This window comes from Oryza sativa, chromosome 7 (assembly GCF_034140825.1).
Source record: "Oryza sativa Japonica Group chromosome 7, ASM3414082v1".
Taxonomy (NCBI): Eukaryota; Viridiplantae; Streptophyta; class Magnoliopsida; order Poales; family Poaceae; genus Oryza; species Oryza sativa.
The window spans coordinates 20724477-20743255 of NC_089041.1; the positions used below are offsets into that span (position 1 = coordinate 20724477).

Consider the following 18779-nt stretch of genomic DNA (forward strand, 5'->3'; position numbering starts at 1 on the left):
TTTTAGGGTTTCGGCCTAGTTCCCAAGTCACGCCTGTGATGATTGGTCCAAGTCCTGGCTTCCGCTTTCCTTTTGTAATGCAGTTGTGAGCTCGGGATCTGTCCGCAGCCCAACATGACTGTACTTCTACTCTATAATAAAGAGACCTCTATTGCTGTGATACTCTGTCTCCCTGTGATACCAGCACTGTTTCCTGGGACTGGTATCGATTAACAGGTTAATTTGGAGCGTCACGGGCTAGTTCCGGTCGGGACTAGTTCGGGGCGTGACACCTTGGAGCCGTCATATAAAAATGTCTGCATCACCATTCATTTTACCCTCCGATCACCGGCTATTGCGTCTCCACTGCTTGTACCACTAGAGTAGGAGTGCAACCAGCCAGGGTGGCGGGAGGTTAATGGTGGCAAAGGAGCTCAACGGAGTTAGGCAGCGGTGGCAACCCAAGGTGGTGCCCAGGTTGAATAGGAGTGGAGATGTAGGCCTTAGGCCATTCCCAATCCAAAATATTAGACATAGTTTTCATAAACTCCACATCATCAAGAAACTAGTACTAGACACTACTCTTCCAATGCAAACACCACTATTTCATACTTCAATTTATTGCTACTTATCTCACATGATGTCTTGGATGCTGTGTAGAAACCATTTCTCACGCAAGACATGGTTTCCTTCTCTTTCCTCATTTATTCACTTGACACATCATTTTTTATCCTAGGTGGCAACTTATTTAATGCTATGGACACCATCCTAGTCATTGGGTTGGGAATGGCCTTACGTGTCAACTGGCAACGTAATTCATAAGAAGAATTGAATAGGAGTGGAGATGTCTCATGCCCTGATAAATCTATTCTAAATTAAAAATCACTCTCTAAATAGAAGAATATAAATTACTAAAAGTCTCAAAGAAATCTCAAATACTAAAATACATCCAAGAAAATTAAATTAGGCTTGGAGTTTTTTTTTCTAAAATTTTCCATGCTCTAAATGGGTCCCTCAATTTTTAGAATTTTCAGAGCATAAGAAATAATTTTAATGCAACAACAAGCAATTTCAGGGTTAATTAAAAGAAAAAAGTACACCGAAGGTCCCTCAACTTGTCATCGAGTTACAAAATCATCCCCCAACCGCAAAACCAGATATCGGGCCACTACTACAAAAGTGATTTTTCTGTACGAGCCCCCATGATTTTTGCAAACGGACCATAACTTGGCGACTGCAAAAATCGAGTGCCATTTTCGTATACGACTACTTAAGAGACCCGTATGGGAAAATCCATTTTTCCATACGGACGTCTTAAATAGCCGTATGCGAAAATAAAATTTGAAAATTTTGAAACTAGTATATCTCACTCATATGAACTCCAAATTGGATGATTCTTTTTCCTAAATGCTTCTAAAATCATGCTCTATCATATTATTGTGTTCTTACTGGTATTATTTTGGCTATTTTTTCTTGTGACTTTGTTTTATCAATTAAAAATTTAAATTTCGAAACTTCAAATAATATTTTGAAGCAGTAAATGATTTCAGCTGAAAAAGTCATCAATAACAAAGTTGTATAACTCATCATGATCTATAACTTCTATTTTGGTCATTTTTCATCCGATAAAGTGATTTATAAGATTGTTCTATATAAGAGATGTGCATTTTGTGAACAATCTTACAAAGTCATTTCTTCATCCGACAAAGTGATTTGTAAGATTGTTCACAAAATGCATATCTCTGATATAGTTAAAACCAAAATAGAAGTTATAGATCTTGATGAGTTATACAATTTTGTTATTGATAACTTTTTCAGTTGAAATCATTTATTATTTGAAAACATTGTTTAAAGTTGTCATAATTTGAAATTCATATTCAAACTGTTCAAACAAAGTCACATAGAAAAATGATCAACTTGTAGATCTTGATAAGTTATACACATTTACTACCTGAAAAATTATTTGAATTTCTCATATTTTAAATTTTAAATTTTATATAGTTCAATCAATCTCGGATAAAGAAATGACCAAAAAAAAAATTGGTAGATCTCAACGAGTTCTACAACTTTATTTTTGGCAACTTTTTCATATAAGTTCATTTAATATCATAAATTTAATTCGAAGATCTCATATTTTTAAATTAATTTTTAATGACTATTTTCACATGCGGTCAACTTAAGGAGCCGCATGTAAAAATCTATTTTTGCATGCGGCTCCTTTAAGTGGATCGCATGTAAAAATATCTTCACACCAATAGTTTTTTTCCCTCCTCACCACTTAAAAAATTTTCATCTCTTCTCCTCTCCTCTCTCTCTCTCTCTGATATCTCACCCCTCTCTTTTTCTTTCTCTTCCTCTCTCTCACTCTCTTTCTCTTCCCCTCTCTCTCTCTCTCTTTCTCTCCTCTATCTGCGCCCGACCGAGGAGGAGGCGCCTGGAGCGGGCGGCGGGCGGCGCCGAGCAGTGGGCGGCGTGCAGCGTGGCCGAGGAGGAGGCGCTGGGAGTGGGCGGCGGGCGGCGCGGCCGAGGAGCCGGCGCCGGGAGCGGGCAGCGAGCGCTGCGGCCGAGATGTGAGCGGCGGGGGCCGCAACGAGGAGGAGGTGGCAGGCGCCGCGGCTGAGCAGCGGGCGGCGGGCAGCAGGGAGCAAGCGGCGGCGGCGGATGGCGGCGGGCGACGACCGGGCGGTGCAGATTTGGCGCAGGGGGCCCTCCCTCACGCAGATCTGGCGGCGGCTCTGACCCCGTGCGACGACGACGACGCGGGTGGTGGCGGCGGCGGCAACCATGACGGCGACAAGTGGGCGGCGACGCAGCTGACAGCCATGGACGACGATGGCTGAGACGTCCTCGCTCTCCCCGTCGGCGCCATCTTCCTCTCCCACAGCACGCCTGCCCGCCGCTCGTCTGCTTCGCCGGCCAGCCGCTCCCCGCGCAGTCAGCAGCGGCGAAGGTGACCGTGCCGGCGTCGAGGTTGTAGCCGACGTGGATGTTCTGCTGCCCGAGGTTCCTGAGGATGGACACCGTCTGCTGCTCCGTCGTCGCCACGATCGCCAGGCACAACTAGAGATGGCAATGGGGCCCCGTTCACCATTTCCCCGCAGTGAATTCACCTATTAGGTGACGGGGATGGTTAATATCTGTCCACCATGGTGAATGAAATGGTCCCATAGTTATCACCATCGGGGATGACGTCCCCGTCCCCCGCGGTGACCCGACCTTTCTATATAGAGGACTAATTTTAGACTTTATAGACGTTTTGGCCCATAACAATTAACCATTATATATAACAGTATATATAAAAAGCTAACCCTAGCCTCTCCTCCAGCTCTCCACTGCAGCCACTCCCGCACAGGTGCGCGGCGCGGGCGCCGCTTCCTCCACTCGCGTGCGCCGCTACCTTCTCTCGCCCGCGCCACTGCCGCTTCCAGACATGCGCGCCGCCTCCTCCTCTGGCCCGCGCCGCCCTACAGAAGCGCGCGCCGCCGCCGCCGCCTCCTCTCGCGCGCGCCGCCGCTTCCAGACACGCGTGCCGCCTCCTCCTCTCGCCCACGCTGCCTCCTCCTCTCGCCCACGCCGCCCCCTGCAGACGCGCGTGCCGCCTCCTCTCGCGCGGGCCGCCGCTCTCCTGCTCCCTCCGTCGACGCGCCACCGGGAACCGCCAACTTCGTGCTGCCCGGCGCCTGCAGGCGTCGATGTGGGCGTGGGAGATGTCGTCGCGTGGCCAGGAGCGGGGTAACCACGGGGAAAAGTTCACCGCGCGGTGATCGGGGCTGGTGAAAATATAGCCCCGTCGTGATTGACGGGGGCGGGGACGGTGAAATTTTATCACCGTGGTGATGGGGACGCGGGTGTGACCCCCGACGGCGAATTCACCGTTGCCATCTCTAGGCACAGCGTCCCTTCCTGCCCCATCACGCACGCGTTCTCCGGCTTCAGCGCCGCCGCCGCCACTGCCGAACTCCAGCGTCAAGTCCGGACTCACCTGTTCGGTTTGCTTCCTACTGGCTGTACACAAGAGGTCATTCAAGATCAGTAACTCATACTCTATTCTAGCAAGCTGGCTGTTGGTGAGAATTCTGAATTCTCATTGCATCGCCTAACGAATATCATCGGAGTGTTATACATAAATCAATTTCTCAGCTGGGAGTGTTACTCCTGCATTGCTCTACAATTTATGAGTCAAGTAATTTGATCTCTCACAGAATCTATAGCGAGGTAAGAAAGCGAAACCGGCGCCACAAAATATCTTGAAATCCTGTTCTTCTGATTAAAGAATAGCTTAGCTTGAGATTGTTCTGTTCATTACAAAGCTTATTTTTGCATTTCTGTATCTTACTATCCTTTCTACATAAGTACTTTGATTATCTGAACAAGATTCCACGGTGGAGTATAGATGTTTATCGATGTGATTTGTGATTCTCTCTCCGGCTTCCACCTCCCGCCCGGCCACCTCGTAGCACAGCTGCAGCAGGCCATCCGGCGACTGCATCGGCGGCAGCGTGATCCGGCGGGAGAGCTCGTCGATGAGTGGTCCCATCAAAGCTGGGTCGAGGAATGTCAGCATCGTGCCGGAGTCCACGATGATGCGGGAGCTCGCCGCCGACGCCACCGTCTTGTTGCCGACCTTGACGGAGTCGAGGACCACGGTGTAGTACGTGTCCACGTCGCCGGCGACGAGCTGCGTGGTCGCCACGCCGGGCTCGGTGATGTTGGCGAGGGCACCGAAGTTGAGCACCGACGAGGTGTTGACGGAGTGCGGGACGAGGCAGTATGACTGTAGGAGAATCTCCGGCCGAGCGACGCCGCGCCGCTGCCGAGCCCAACCAGCCTGTCGGCCGGGAACGAGCCGGCTCGTCGCAGTGGAGCAGCCGAACTTGACGCTGCCCACGCCGCCTCGTGGTCGTGGGCCTTGTGGGTGGCGGCCGGCGGGGGATCCCACACGCCGTTCCTAACCCCGCCGCCCCTCCCCCACTGCCCGCCCGCAGCTGCTTCCCCACCGCTGCCGCGTCGCCTGTCGCCGCCATCAAATTGGAGAGAAGTCAAAGAGAGATGAGGAAGGGATAGAAGAGGGGAGGAGAGATGACCTAGCATTCTGACATGTGGGGTGGGAGGAGAGATGACCTAGCATTCTGACATGTGGGGTCCATGTGGGTCTCACGCTAACTCAGCCGCCACGCCAGACAAAACCGGGGTCAAAACCACCGGAGAATCTAAAGTATATGGTTTTATTAGTTAAGGGACGCCCGATATCTGGTTTTGCGGTTGGAGGATGATTTTGTAACTCGATGACAAGTTGAGGGACCTTTAGTGTACTTTTTCCTAATTAAAATGAGAAAACTAAAAATAATCCTCTCCCTCTGTTTGGGCCGAATCCAGCCCAAAGTCTCCCTTCTCCACTTTTGGCCCGAGGACGAAGTCCTCTTCTTGTCTCCCTCCATCTCTTCCTTCCCTCCCTCTCCTTGGGCCGGCCCAAGTCTCCTCCCTCCCCTCGGACCAAAGTCCGCTTTCCTAGCTCCGTGTGGCCCAGCCACTGGTCGTCTTCCACCTCCAGCCGAGCCATCGCCTGCTCATCTCTCCCGGCCAAACTCAAGTGCCCCTGCCTCGCCGATCTCCTTCCCCGTTCGTTCCCTCCATTGCAAAAATCGGTTCCTCTCCTCCTCCTCATTATTTTCCCCCAAGATTTCCTCCTCTTGATCCGACTTTTATTCATCGGATGTAATCTCATTGAACTCCGGCCGTTTTTCACATCCTCTATGGCCGACCGGCAAGCTCCCTATCCCCCTCCTCCCCATAGCCTATAAAAGGGCAGCAGCACCTTCCCTCCCCTTACCTCTTGCCACCACCGGAGCTCCCTCGGTCTCCCCTCATCTCCTCACGTTTTCCTCTCTCTCCACCACACCGGCAAACTCCCCGTTGACCGTAGCAACGCCAAACCACACCACATCACCAGCGATCTCCTCTCCCCACCCCCCCCCTTCACCCCGACGGGCATCGCAGCGATCTCCTCTTCCCCGGCCACCCTCCGTTTCGCCCGGAGACCGCCGGAAGCTCATCCTCGCCAACAACCGGTGAAGAACATCGTCATTCTCCATCTTCGGCAACACCTCCCCGTCGAGCCCGTGCCTCGCCGTGCCTATCCCCGGCTTCCCCTTCCCCTAGCCCGAAGCTCACTCTCATTGGTAGACAGTGAAGACACCACCGTCTTCTTCCTCCGGCAGCCCCTCCCTCCTCGCCGGAGCGCTGCCTCGCTGCGTTGTCGCTCCTGTTGGCTGCACCTCATCGTCCTCGTCCTCGGCCGCGCATCCTCGTTGGCCGAAGACTCCTGGAACACCGCCTCCGACGCTGTTGTTCCCGCCAAGACAAAGTGCCGCCCATCGTCGCCTTCAAGTCTGCAGTGCCAAGTCCACCATCATCCGCCTCTGCGCTAAGCCTAAATATCACTGGAGCCATCTGATCGTCGTCGACCCATTCATCTTCGTCACCCTTATCCGTTCATTGTCGCTGCGCCAAGGCCGTTGCAAGTCGCCATAGTTGTTCCCTCGTCACATTGTGCCGGTGGTGAGAACCCCTCCCCTCACGGCCTCACTGCCCTCTCCTCGTCCTCCCCGTGTGGTCGCCGTGTGGTTGCTCACGTGTGCAGCCCGTGTGGTAGTCACATGAGGCTCGCTTGTTGCTGCTTGTTTCGGTTGACACGTAGGGTCTGACCTCGTCCTTCCCGTGGACCGTCTCTGTAGACTTAGTCCATAGTGAATTAGTCGTCTGACTCATGTGTCCTGATTGCCAGTATCACAATCCTTTCTCTCGAGCAATAGTGCACTACACATAATTTAACAGTGTAATAACTATTAAATAACTCGAAAATATCCACTTTAATTGCACTTAAAATTCGGATATTCGCTTCTCGGTCATACGAGCTCCTCATTGACCAGCTTAAATTGTTTTATTTTCTTATAAGTTAAAGAACACGTGTTTGTTGTATTTATATATTGTTTTCTGGTTCTGAGAAAAAAAACGAATTCGCTCCGACCTACAAGTGTGATTGCTTATCATTTACTCCGGCCTAGCTCCAATTCCGGTAGTCTGATTGTGACTTTGTGAGTATAGTCCGCCATAAGGCTCGAGGCTGACAGCCCGGCCCAACGCACGGATTTTGTCCAGCCCAGGCACGGGCACGCCTATGCCTTGGCACAGTAGGCCGGCCCGGCACTGCACGAAGTTTAGGGAGCTAAAATAGACTTATTTTCACAAAGAATAGGGAGGACAAATAAACGTATTATATGGCACGACCCAAATAGTACGGACATAAAATAGACTTATTTAGCTATATATATGTCAGAAGCCAAATAGACTTATTTAAAAAAAGCACGATGGGCTGCACGTGCCTTCAGGCCAGCCCAGCACGACTGACCCTTATTGGGCCGTGCCTGGGCCATAAGTGGAGCACGTGGGCCGGCACGACACGGCCTAACGTATAGGGTCGGGCTGTGCCGGCCCGACAAATCTTGGCCGGGGCACGATCGGGACTGGGCCGTGCCATGCCAGGCGGCCTATTTGGCCATCTATATTTGCGTGTATATCATTGTTGTGCCTAGCTTAACAAGCTTTCGATCGACCAAGGTTAACAATTGACTGTCTGTTTTACTTTTATTAACCCTTCAAATGTGAAGTAGCAGAACATATATAGCGCACGTCACACAAATGCCCAACAGTACATTTTACATCGTGAATGGTAGTATGGTACCATCCACTCAAGTTTCTCTGAATACATGAAACATTGCTCGACAATAGATAAAAACATAACACGTGGTTTAGCAATATAACAGCACGAATACATGAAACCTCTGGAACAAGTACCACTATGATGCCTTCATTTGCGTACTAATCCATTTAGAACCTCATTAGCAGACATGGCCGAGAACATCAGTGTTTGCGTTCACTTACCTTTGCTCTGAACTAATTCTTCTTCCTGCTGTCATCAGGTGCGTGGAGCACCATGGTCTCAATGGTGAAACCGGGTCCAAATCCCAGCATCACCCCCCACTCGGCTCCGTCTCCTTCCTCCTCCATCCGCCTTCGCTGCTCCTCCAGCACGAAGATCAGCGTGCTGCCCAGCATGTTGCCGTTCTCCCTTAGCACCTTTCGGCTCGCTGCCAGTTTCCCCTGCTTTAGCTGGAGAGCGCTCTCGATGTGGTCCAAGATCAACGGGCTTCCCGGGTGCACCGCCCAGAAGAGGTCGTTCCACTCGCCGCCGTCGAGGCCGAGCGGCGTGAGCGCGTCGGAGAGGCACTGCTTGACGTTGTTCGCGGCGAGAGGGACGAGCTCTTTGGTGTCGATGTCGCCGTCGAGGCCGTGCTCCGTGAGCTGCATGGTGATGACGTGCTCGGTCCCCGGTATGAGCGTCTGCGAGGCGGAGACCATCTCGAAAAGCGGGTGCTCGACGGGGCGCGCGGCGTCGGCGCCGACGATGACCGCGCCGGCGCCGTCGCCGAACAGCGCCTGGCAGGTGACGGTGTGGGGGCTGTAAGGCCCGCGGAAGGTGAGGACGGTGAGCTCGACGCAGGCGACGAGGACGCGCGCGCCGCGGCTGTTCTCGGCGAGGTCCTTGGCGAGGCGCAGCGCGGCGGCGCCCGCGGAGCAGCCGTTGAGGTGGATCATGGTGCGGCGCACGGTGGGGCGGAGGCCGAGGAGCGCGGCGAGGCGGACGTCGGCGCCCGGGGCGTGGGCGCCCGCGTTGGTGGTCACGACGAGGTGGGTGATGTCGGTGGCGGGGCGGCCCCACTGGACGATGGCCCTCGCCGCGGCCGTCGCGGCGAGCTCTGGGACGGCCGCGGCGGCGATCTCCAGGCGCGCGTCCAGCGACGGCGTCGCGCGGTCGAGGAATTCAGGGTGCGCGTTGATCATTTCCTCGGTGTGGTGGAAGAAACGCTTCTCACTGCCCGACGCCGATACGCCTGAAAAATCACCAAGCAAACAAAGATGAGTCAAATGATAGTTGAAAAATGGGAATAAATGACTTAATTTGCGAAGCTTAATTACATAGTGCGTCTAATTTGTCTTTGAACCCAGCAACGTGCTCGCTGTTGGTGACACGGCAGTACAAGTCGGCGTAGTCGGCCTGGGTCACGCAGTTCGCCGGGTTCGCCGTGCCGATGGCCAGCACGGCGGCGGTGCCGTCTGCGCGCTGCGCACGCCGGAGCTCGTCGACGGTGACCGGAACAGCAGCCGGAGTGCTCCCCATGGTGTTTGTCCCTTTGTCCTAGCTAGCTAGCTATAGCAGTGGCTCTAGAAGCTCGAAGATTCGAAGAACTGGATGTTACAAGGATGCAAGTGATGGAGATGAAGCATTGCAATGGGTCTCGTTATATAGACAATCCATGGTTGTTGGTCTCTCCAATTCTCCATCAGTACACACCAAATGATGTACGATGTCTCTCTACTGTGAAGCGAAAGAAGCATGAGACTAAATGAATTATACATGGTTAATTGGTGTCTCTTAATTAGATTCTTTTTTGGTGGGCGCGCGAGGACTAGACCACCAGAGGACCCTACCAGACAAGCTGGGGACCCACCTGCAGCGAGCAAAAAGAAGAGATCAGAAACGTGAAGCTGCATGCGACCGACGACGGCCATTGACCGGTAAATTTCTCCGTCAGTGGTCAGTGCCTCAGTTGTCCGTTGTACCCAAGCGTACGTGTGAGCATCGAGCGAAAATATAAAAACGTGAGTAGCATGCTAAATGCACGGGTAACGAAAGGAAACTGACGTGAGGTTTACTACAAAAGTGTCTTAGGTGGTGTTTGAGATGGTAGGAATATATTTTAGTCTCTCTCACAAAAAATATAACTCTCTTCCCTAAGTCCTTCTCCGAGGGACTTATGTTTCCTAAAACCACCTTATAGATAGACATAAAACTAGTAGATTTTTTACAACATAATGTTTTAATGGATGTGACTATATAGTGCACGGTAGTGCGTTAGTCCTAAGCGGAGACCACTTCATCCCATATATAAATCCTCTTTAGTTTAAAGTGCATATCTTTTTTAACTTCTTTAATAACTTATATCTTTTAAATCACATATTATTTTAACATCTATTGTATCATTGTACTCTACTCAAAATATGTAACAAAACGAGATCCATGTTGAATATATTTAAACATTTTATGAATTTAGAAGTAATTTATCTAAACTGTAGAAATAACTTAAATATGCAATAGAAGTAACTCTCTATAGCATTACGAGTAATTACATTATAACTAAGTTGAAGTAAGAAAAAACTGTGGAGTAAAATCACAAGCAAATGTAGAGAAGATTTTCAAATAAATACATTTATGAAAATAAATTCAATAAAGTCTAAAAGTAATTTACATAAATCATAAAAGTAACTTAACACAAAGTGGAAGTAAGTTGTTACAACATTAGAAGTAAGTCCGTTGTAGAGATAAAAACATGAGTCTATCTAAAAATTAAATTTAATCGGCACAAATTATGGAATTGACTAAAAACAATAATAAAAGCAATCAAATCAAAGCATTATGAATGTATAAGAAGTAATTTAATCAAATCGAAAAGTAATTTATATATATATGATAAAAGTAACTTACATATATAATAAAAAGTAATTTATAAACATAAATATTTTTTATCATAAATATAATCACGTAAGATATTGTTAAAAATATTTAGTTGCAACGACAATGGTGTAATCGGATTGTATATCGGATAAGTAATTTAAGAGAAAATTTTATAAGAAGGGAAAAAAAGACATATATGACATTATAACAAAGAAATGCATTATATCTGTAGATGTGTGTAACAATACTTATCTGATATATGTGGCATCCTCCATTAAGACTAAATAGAGAATCCTCTTGGCCTTCTTCCTCCAATAGCTACAAAACTATATTTGTGTTGTGTTGGTCTCTTATCACACCTACTCTTGCATTTGTTCATCTACTTGATCTTCATGCCATAAGGGAAGACAGTTTTGACTAAAAATAGCTAGTTTTGTTCAAATTTGATCAACCTCAAGTTCTCAACTGTTTTTTTAAAGAAACTTTGAGAAAGGACATGGGTACCTATTTACAAGATAGAGTTATCCCAATTTGTCATAGGAACCCAAAAACCTTATAAATGCACAGGTAATGAAAGGAAACTGACATATAAACAAATAAAACAAACATAATTACCCGAGACGGCACACCACCAAAACCGAAGACTTAGGACTAACGAACCTCGACAAAAGTCATTGTTGCGTAGCTTAAAGCCAAATACCATGTAGCCACTTAGCCTCCACAGCCAAGAACGCCAACAACAGCTTGTGAACACCCAACTTGGGACCATCTAGAATAAGACTCTAAAAGGGACACAACATTGAGAACGTTCCCCTAAAGGAAAAAAATAAAATCACCACAGTGTTGCACTTCTAAGTAGGGAAACGACGCCCATAGACATCGACGTCACCGGTTGATGATTGGGACAAGTTAGGCATTTCCCAAAGTTCTCACTTCCTGCCAACCACGCCATCCACAAGTGCATCCTCCACATGCCCAGAATGGTAGGAGTTCAGTGTCATCGTTGCCAAAATCATCACACTAACCAAAGTATCTCTAACTTCGCTCTAAAGCACAACTGCCTCACCATGCCACGATTGCCTCCAAGAAAATGGTAGCGGCAATCCAGCGTGCTGCCAACGACATCACGTCCGCTGGATACCTTGTCAAAGCTTGTTACCAAGCCTCCGCCCTCCCTAACACCATATAGGTCCCACGGCGGAGCCTAGAAGTGGAGTCCAACTAGCCACGGAAGGGGAGTATCATCAAGAGGGAAAAGGGGGAGGCACAACCAGTAGACAGGAAGACACTCATCATCGATCCTTGTCATACTATTGTCTATATGTGCACCTTGCCGAGTACCACCTTAGTCATTGCCATGGGTTAAGCCAGCCTCCCCTCCCTCCCACCCCGATAATCTCTCATACTATCCACAACCATCCCAGCTACCGCTTCCCTTTCTAAAGCGCGGTCTCCAATGTCTAGGTGCTCTCATGCAAATCGGTTGCGTATACTTGCTAAATTTGGTTTTCTGGTTCAAATAGACCGCTCCATTATGTCATGCCACCTCAGCCATTGTTGTCACTCATGGGCCACCCCTAGAGTTGGATATCGTACCAGCTCAGCTCGGCTCATTATGGCTCGTTAGGATAATGAGTTGGCTCAGCTCGTTATCCTAGTGACTTAGAAGTTTGGGTCGATTCATTTGAAAGCTCATGCTGACTCGTTAAGCTTGCATTCTAAGTATCAAACCAACATACAAATTCCATACTTTTGAACAAAAGATTAGTCTATATGTCTCGATATATAAACAAGTTGAGTGGCGTGAGACGACAAATGGATGGAGGGGATGAGTTTAATTTGTTGAGACTTGAGAGAGCAGCAAGTTCTAAAAAAAAAGGTGCATACCACGGGTGAGGGCAACACAAGCCTTAGGTTAGGGTTTTAAGGTTAGTGATATACTTTTTTCTTGTTGGACTATTGTGTTGGGTTATTTTCCCATTGCTTGCCTTGGCTCATTTTGCTCACTAGTTACTTTGAGCTAGCTTTGTCATACCTAACGAGCAGAACCTTAGCTCAACTTGTTAACATATCAAAATGAGCAGAGCCAACCACGAGCCAAGCCAGCTAGTGAGCCAAGAATTTTTCATCCAACCCCACCCACTCATTTCTCCATGCCAAATCCGAGTAACAAATTGTACCATTGCCCAGTCACCACCATCCTAGCTCATAAGGCGGTTTCGTGTTGCTCGATCTAGTGACGGTAGCGTGGAGGAGGAGGGAGGAAGGGGTGGTAGAGGCTACGTTTTGGGTCGCCACCTAAATCTCTTGCGCGGGGTGCACAAGGTTCTAGAGATCCTATAATCCACCACTCACAACCTAATTTACAAATTTCAACTCAAAAGTGAAGTTTTAATATGCTCAACTTTTTTTTTTGCTCTTTGCAAACCTTTATGTGTTCTCTTAAGAAACACTTTCAAATTGCTTTGACATATTTCCGAACGAAACTCAAACAAAATTAAAACTCGCACTACTAGAAAATTAATTTATCACAAAAAAAATCGTAGCATCAATGCTAAAATTGTGGCAATAGATACATGTTGCCACAATCTTAAAATCGTTACTAGCCGTGGTAATAAATAGCGTGGTAATAGGTTATTGCAATGATTTTTATTTAGTTATAATAAATTTTGATATTGCCATAAAATGGATGTGGCAAAAAATATATATTGCAACACTTCACATCGTTGCAATAAATAACTATTGCCACCACTCCATGTGTGGCATTATTTCTACGTACCAAATTAAATGTTTCAATATTAATTTATCATCCTACCTATTTTCTTTAGATATCTTGTCATGGCTAGCATTCGAACCCAAGATCTCTCCCTCACGCGCGCTCTCCATGACCAACTCACCTACGCATCAATTTTGTTTAAAAATTCATATAATTCCATTTGAGACTTCCTAACTGAGATTTGAATCATGAATTTGAGTATTTAAAAGATTTTGAACGAAAAATTTAAGTTGTAGATCTCATCAAGAGCTATAAATTTCATATAAAATTCGTCCTAATCTGTATCCATATGAATAGAATAAGTTAAATTATGAGATGATAAATTTTTTATTGCAACGAATTTATTGATCATGGCAATAGAAAATAGTGAAAAGTACCATGTACTATGCAAATTGCCACAAAAAATAAATTTGTGGCAATAGAACATGTTTTTTTGCAATAGTAATGTTTTTTTATGGCGATAGCTCATTTCCTATTGCAACAAAAATACTGAATAAAACAACGATCGTAAATCGTTGCAACAAAGTATAGTTATTTGTCACAGAAAAATTATCATTGTGATAGTCCAATTATCTTGTAGTGTCGGGTTCAAACACCATGCATCCATTCAAGCCAATGATAGGAACTTGATGCATGCATGCCACATATGCTCCCACTCATCCTAGGGAGTATCGACGTACAAAGGGATAGTTGCCGTTGCTGCGTTTTTGTCTGCGATGGCCTAACACTGTATGTATCTAGGAAGTAGTTACTTCCTTAATCGAAATACCATTTTTAATAAACTTAATGTAATAAAAGGCATGCTTTGCACATTTACATTATTAACACAATTTCCAAGCCTGCATTGTAGGCATTGTCTGATTACGCACTAGTCAACCCAATTTTGACCAAGGAATTCTAGAGAGATGGAAATCGATCAGTCTTAACTTACAAATTAATGCCTGGTCCTGGTCTCCTGGACACATAGTGCAATACTATACCTTGTATTCGTCATGTTCATGAATCATTATTCCAATATGAACGATCAGAACCAACATTGTTGCTGAATTTTAACAATGCGAGGCTTTACTCCTAGTCAATGACTGCCTTTAGTAGTACCAATCAACTAATGTACCTGCTTGAACAATCTCCCCTCTTCTGTGTCCCCAAAGTCCAAACATAAAAAAGTCACCTCTCCAGATGACATAGATAATCTAGATGATCCCAGTGTAGCAAGCATTGATCCAACCACGCTTAATGCTGACAGTTAGGTTTTTACCTTATCTTAATTTTGACAATGAATTGTTTAGCTGGTTTTCTCAATATTTACCACCGCATTTTCTATTCAAAACAATCAAAGTTTTTTTCATTCACGTTACAAATGAAATACATCTGGGCTCTGCACCAACTTACTAACCTAGTATACATACCCCTACTTGTGAACATTAGATTTTGAACCCTGATATATGGATGAGTCATGCGCCCACGACTTCGTGACCATACCACTCGTTCTTTAATCAAACTTCTTTTATTTTTGTTATACTTTTCTTGTATGTGTAATTTTTATTTTTACAAAATTTGTTTATTTGTTTTAACAACCGATCGGAATGAACGATTTCCCTGAAATAAATAAACGGCAAGATTAAATTCCAGACTGAGGAAAAGGAAAGATTATTAGATTAGCATCGACTTTCATGCGTTCGCTCAGGAGAGGTTGAACCCGAGAAGGCTCATGCTCGTCCGTGCTCCTTCAATTAATCAAGTTTATTTTCCTTTTATGGGCCACCGCATGAACCCATCTTTTTTCCTTTTGTTTAAGGGTATCGCACATGATCCGCCGCATGCCACGGCATACTCCTCCGTAGGATTGCATAACAAGTCGGAGGTATAGGTCATTCGAATTTAAAGATGCATATACTTGCGACCTAGCCGGTGATGCAATGCATATATACGTAGTGGTACAGTGTTTTTTTTCCAGAGCATTTTTTTAATTTGGTTTGAAATTTATATGTATTTACACCAATAGTTTGTATTTAATTTTTAAAATACCAGAAAAATGTATAATAATATTTCAATGTATAATATATATATATATATATATATAAAGTTTATACGTATAAATTTTATAACTATAAACTTTTTTTACTGGGTAAAAATGCATGGGCTAAAATATAAAAGGAAAAGGCTTCTAGACACACCCGGTTGAACCGCAGGACTCCTGCGAAAGTTAATGCATTTTTTGACACCTAGTTAATGCCTTTTACCAACCCATCAATAGGCTTAGGGCCTGTTTAGATCCCTCACAAAAATTTTATACCATGTCACATCGAACATTTGAAGATTTGTATAAAATATTAAATATAGGCTGAAAAATAACTAATTGCACAGATTGCGACTAATTTGCGAGTCGAATCTTTTAAGCCTAATTGTTCCATGATTTAATAATGTGGTGCTACAGTAAACATTTGCTAATGACGAATTGATTAGGCTTAATAAATTTGTCTCGCAGTTTACTCACGGATTCTGTAATTAGTTTTTTTTATTAGTGTCCGAACACCTTATACGACACCCTATATAATATCCGATATCCGATGTGACACGCCAAAACTTTACACCCCTGGATCTAAACACCCCTTTATTATTGGGGCATAGTTCACTGGCCTTTCGGCTCATTAGGATATAATTTTCTTTATTATCTCACAGTTTTCCATTTTGTCCTGAAATAAAAGTATAGTAAATTCAATATTACTCAACATTATTTGTGCCAATAGGTACTACTAACACCATACTATTTTTAGGATTTTTCATGTTATTTATTTTTATGCTAAATATGAATTTTTAATAAATCCATTGAATTCCTCTTCGCGTAGACGTTCCTCCTAGCTCATATAATTATCAAAGAGAATATGCTCTATATCACTGTGTCTATTCTAGTTCAACAACTTACCATTGCATTGTACTCCCTTAATTTTATATTTTAAGCCCTTTGATTTTTTCTAAGTTAAATTTTCTTTAAGTTTCACCATGTTTATAAAAAAATGTTACAACATCTATAATACCAAATTAGTTTTACTAAATTTAACATTAAGCATCTGTATTAAAAATATTTTTTTGTTTTCTATAATTTTGAAGATGTTTGACCTTTAGAAAAAAAAAGTCAAAGCGACTTATAGTATTAAACGGAGACATAACATTCCTATAATATGCTGATGAGTTTATCAATTGTTCTACAATATGTTATTGGGCTAAGTCTTTGTCAAAAATACCCAAAACACCCTTATAAATATATAAGGTTACAATTGATTTATCCCATGAAAAGATTTAAACAAATTATAATGTTTTTTTAGCATCTCTGCACAATGCGGAAGTTTGTATTTTATTTCTAAAATATAATTTATCCGTTATATGCTATAAAGAATAATTTTGTGTTTTGTTATTTAATGTAAACCATCTTTCATATCATACACAAAATATTTTTGTCCTATTATCTTTTGCGTAAGCAATTTCTCTTATATTACACAAATATAAAAAACTTTAAACTGATATACAAATTAACTCCCATGTTGTGTCAGAGGCTGCACAAATTTCTTTTAAAAAAACTTATAATGGGATATAAATGGATTATTAACATTTTATGTCTTCAAGGGTATTTGAGGTATTTTTTAAAAATACCCGATAACTTTGTCGATATATTATCGAAAGAAATAATATCAATGACAAATTGTTAAACTGTAACAAACACAATGGCGTATCTACTTTTTTTAAGTACTACTACTACTTACCTAAGCTCTTTTTGTCGTTCATATGAAAACAAACGTTCATTAGAGAGTGACACGCCTGTGCATATTTTAATTATTTAAAGTGTGGAAAAAACAAAAGGATGGATTATTCAACAAAATAGACTAAAATAATATTATTTTTATATTGAACTAATATGAGCCATATCAATACACAGTTCCTCACAACATTTTCGTGCAAAATGTTCGGCTTCTAATAATGGCCCTACCAACGGAGTAGGAACCTTCACGGAGTAACTATTGGCCTGTTCCATGCATGTGGCATGTCCAATTGTGCACCGTACGGCATGACGTCATAATGCCTCCTGCTCAATGACGTAAGCACAGTGAGGGCGATGGCCACGTCACGATATCACCTTGGTCATGTCGCCAGTCGCCGAGCTAGATTCAACGCACTCCGTAGGTGGGTTAGCTATGTGTAGAGAAACAAGAGATAAGGATTAATTAATTAGTCGCTTTTCTAAGTATATATAGTCAATATAGACTGTAGAAAATAAGACTGGATGCTCCTCGTGAAAAAAATAAGACTGCATATGTAACAGTTAAGTATATGTTCCAGAGAAATCTGCAACAAGTCCTCCTGGACAAGTAGTTTATTTAATGCATGGCTACAAACTAGTTTTTGCCATTAAATCTTTATGGCAAATTTTACTACTCTTATACAATTGTTGATGGTCACTGTAAATATGTGTCACGGTTAAAGATGATGGGGGGAGAGATGGCCTAGTTCGCTCAGGTTCGACCAAAAGCCAAGTCTAGTGACGTTTGCTGGCTCCAGAGACAAATTAATCATTTCATCACGATTTGTCTTCCCAATTAGGTTGAAAATAATAAAATAATGTCTGCTGTGTGTGCTGTAGTACATTACTAGTTTTCTGAAAGTGTCCTTTAACTCTGACATATTTTTACGATGTCACTAACAAATTTCTCAAAGTCAGTGACTTTGAGTATCCTATGGTAAAATTTACTCCCATTTAACCAAATTTTCAAGAGACAAGGCCAACACACGGCCATAAATCCATAACCTAACTAGATAGATGATAAAAAAAATTAAGTAAATTTTGCAAAACTACATATTTAAGGCTAAGTATCATAAAACTACATATTTAATAATAAAGTTATTACTAAACTACATCTTTTAGAGTTTAAATCCCTAGCACCATTATTATGTTGAAGCTACGAACATTATAGTTTTGTGACTAAATTAGTTATAAACCTATAGTTTTCTGAAAATTTTGTTATTAAATATATAGTTTTGTAATAGTATCTTAAATGTGTAATTTTGTGATAAATATGATGTTAAATATTTAGTTTTGTGATACACCTAGTTTGATAGATTGGTATTAGTATTTTTAATTTGGTAAAATTTAATTAAAATATTTATTATTTATATATCTCACAAATGGAATCCATCTTCTTCCTTCATTCTCCTCTCATGTAGTGGGCGGCAAGGCTGTGGCGCACGCTGGGGATGTGGGCGTGGCCGTGGAGCAACCCCGGAAGAATGGCACCAGTGAGGAAGTAGCCGCTCAGGTTGGGGTGGTTCGTGAGCAACGGCGGTATGGGACGGTGGCCAAGCAAAGGGCTACGCCGGCTCGACGACCTCGGGTGGTGCTGCTGCCGATAAGGAGGCGGCCGGGAGCGGGCGGGCGGGAGGCGCGGCGGCTCTACCTCC

General features: G+C 44.2%; 2 protein-coding genes across 2 annotated transcripts; both read right to left on the reverse strand.

Moving 5' to 3' along the window:
• Positions 1 to 1856: 1856 nt before the first annotated feature.
• LOC107281629 (aspartic proteinase CDR1-like) lies at positions 1857 to 5539 on the reverse strand. The gene is made up of 5 exons (XM_066312704.1): positions 5474 to 5539; positions 4336 to 4789; positions 3809 to 3984; positions 2862 to 3039; positions 1857 to 1861 (listed from the first exon to the last, which is right to left on the reverse strand). The coding sequence occupies exons 1-5, from the start codon at positions 5537 to 5539 to the stop codon at positions 1857 to 1859; spliced, it is 879 nt and encodes a 292-aa protein (XP_066168801.1).
• A 2102-nt stretch (positions 5540 to 7641) lies between these two features.
• LOC4343432 (bisdemethoxycurcumin synthase-like) lies at positions 7642 to 9403 on the reverse strand. Its single transcript, XM_015789931.3, has 2 exons — positions 9016 to 9403; positions 7642 to 8930 (listed from the first exon to the last, which is right to left on the reverse strand). The coding sequence occupies exons 1-2, from the start codon at positions 9215 to 9217 to the stop codon at positions 7933 to 7935; spliced, it is 1200 nt and encodes a 399-aa protein (XP_015645417.1). The 5' UTR covers positions 9218 to 9403; the 3' UTR covers positions 7642 to 7932.
• Between the last annotated feature and the right edge of the window lie 9376 nt (positions 9404 to 18779).

What these genes read in the sequence shown, in the direction of transcription:
- LOC107281629 (XM_066312704.1), bottom strand. Translation starts at nt 5,539, where the DNA reads ATGGCTCGGCTGGAGGTGGAAGACGACCAGTGGCTGGGCCACACGGAG. An exon ending in AGCTAGGAAAGCGGACTTTG is followed by an intron (nt 4,790 to 5,473) that starts GTCCGAGGGGAG and finishes TGGGCTCGGCAG; the next exon opens with CGGCGCGGCGTCGCTCGGCC. An exon ending in CCCGCGTCCCCATCACCACG is followed by an intron (nt 3,040 to 3,808) that starts GTGATAAAATTT and finishes TGCCATCTCTAG; the next exon opens with TTGTGCCTGGCGATCGTGGC.
- LOC4343432 (XM_015789931.3), bottom strand. Translation starts at nt 9,217, where the DNA reads ATGGGGAGCACTCCGGCTGCTGTTCCGGTCACCGTCGACGAGCTCCGG. An exon ending in AGACAAATTAGACGCACTAT is followed by an intron (nt 8,931 to 9,015) that starts GTAATTAAGCTT and finishes GTGATTTTTCAG; the next exon opens with GCGTATCGGCGTCGGGCAGT.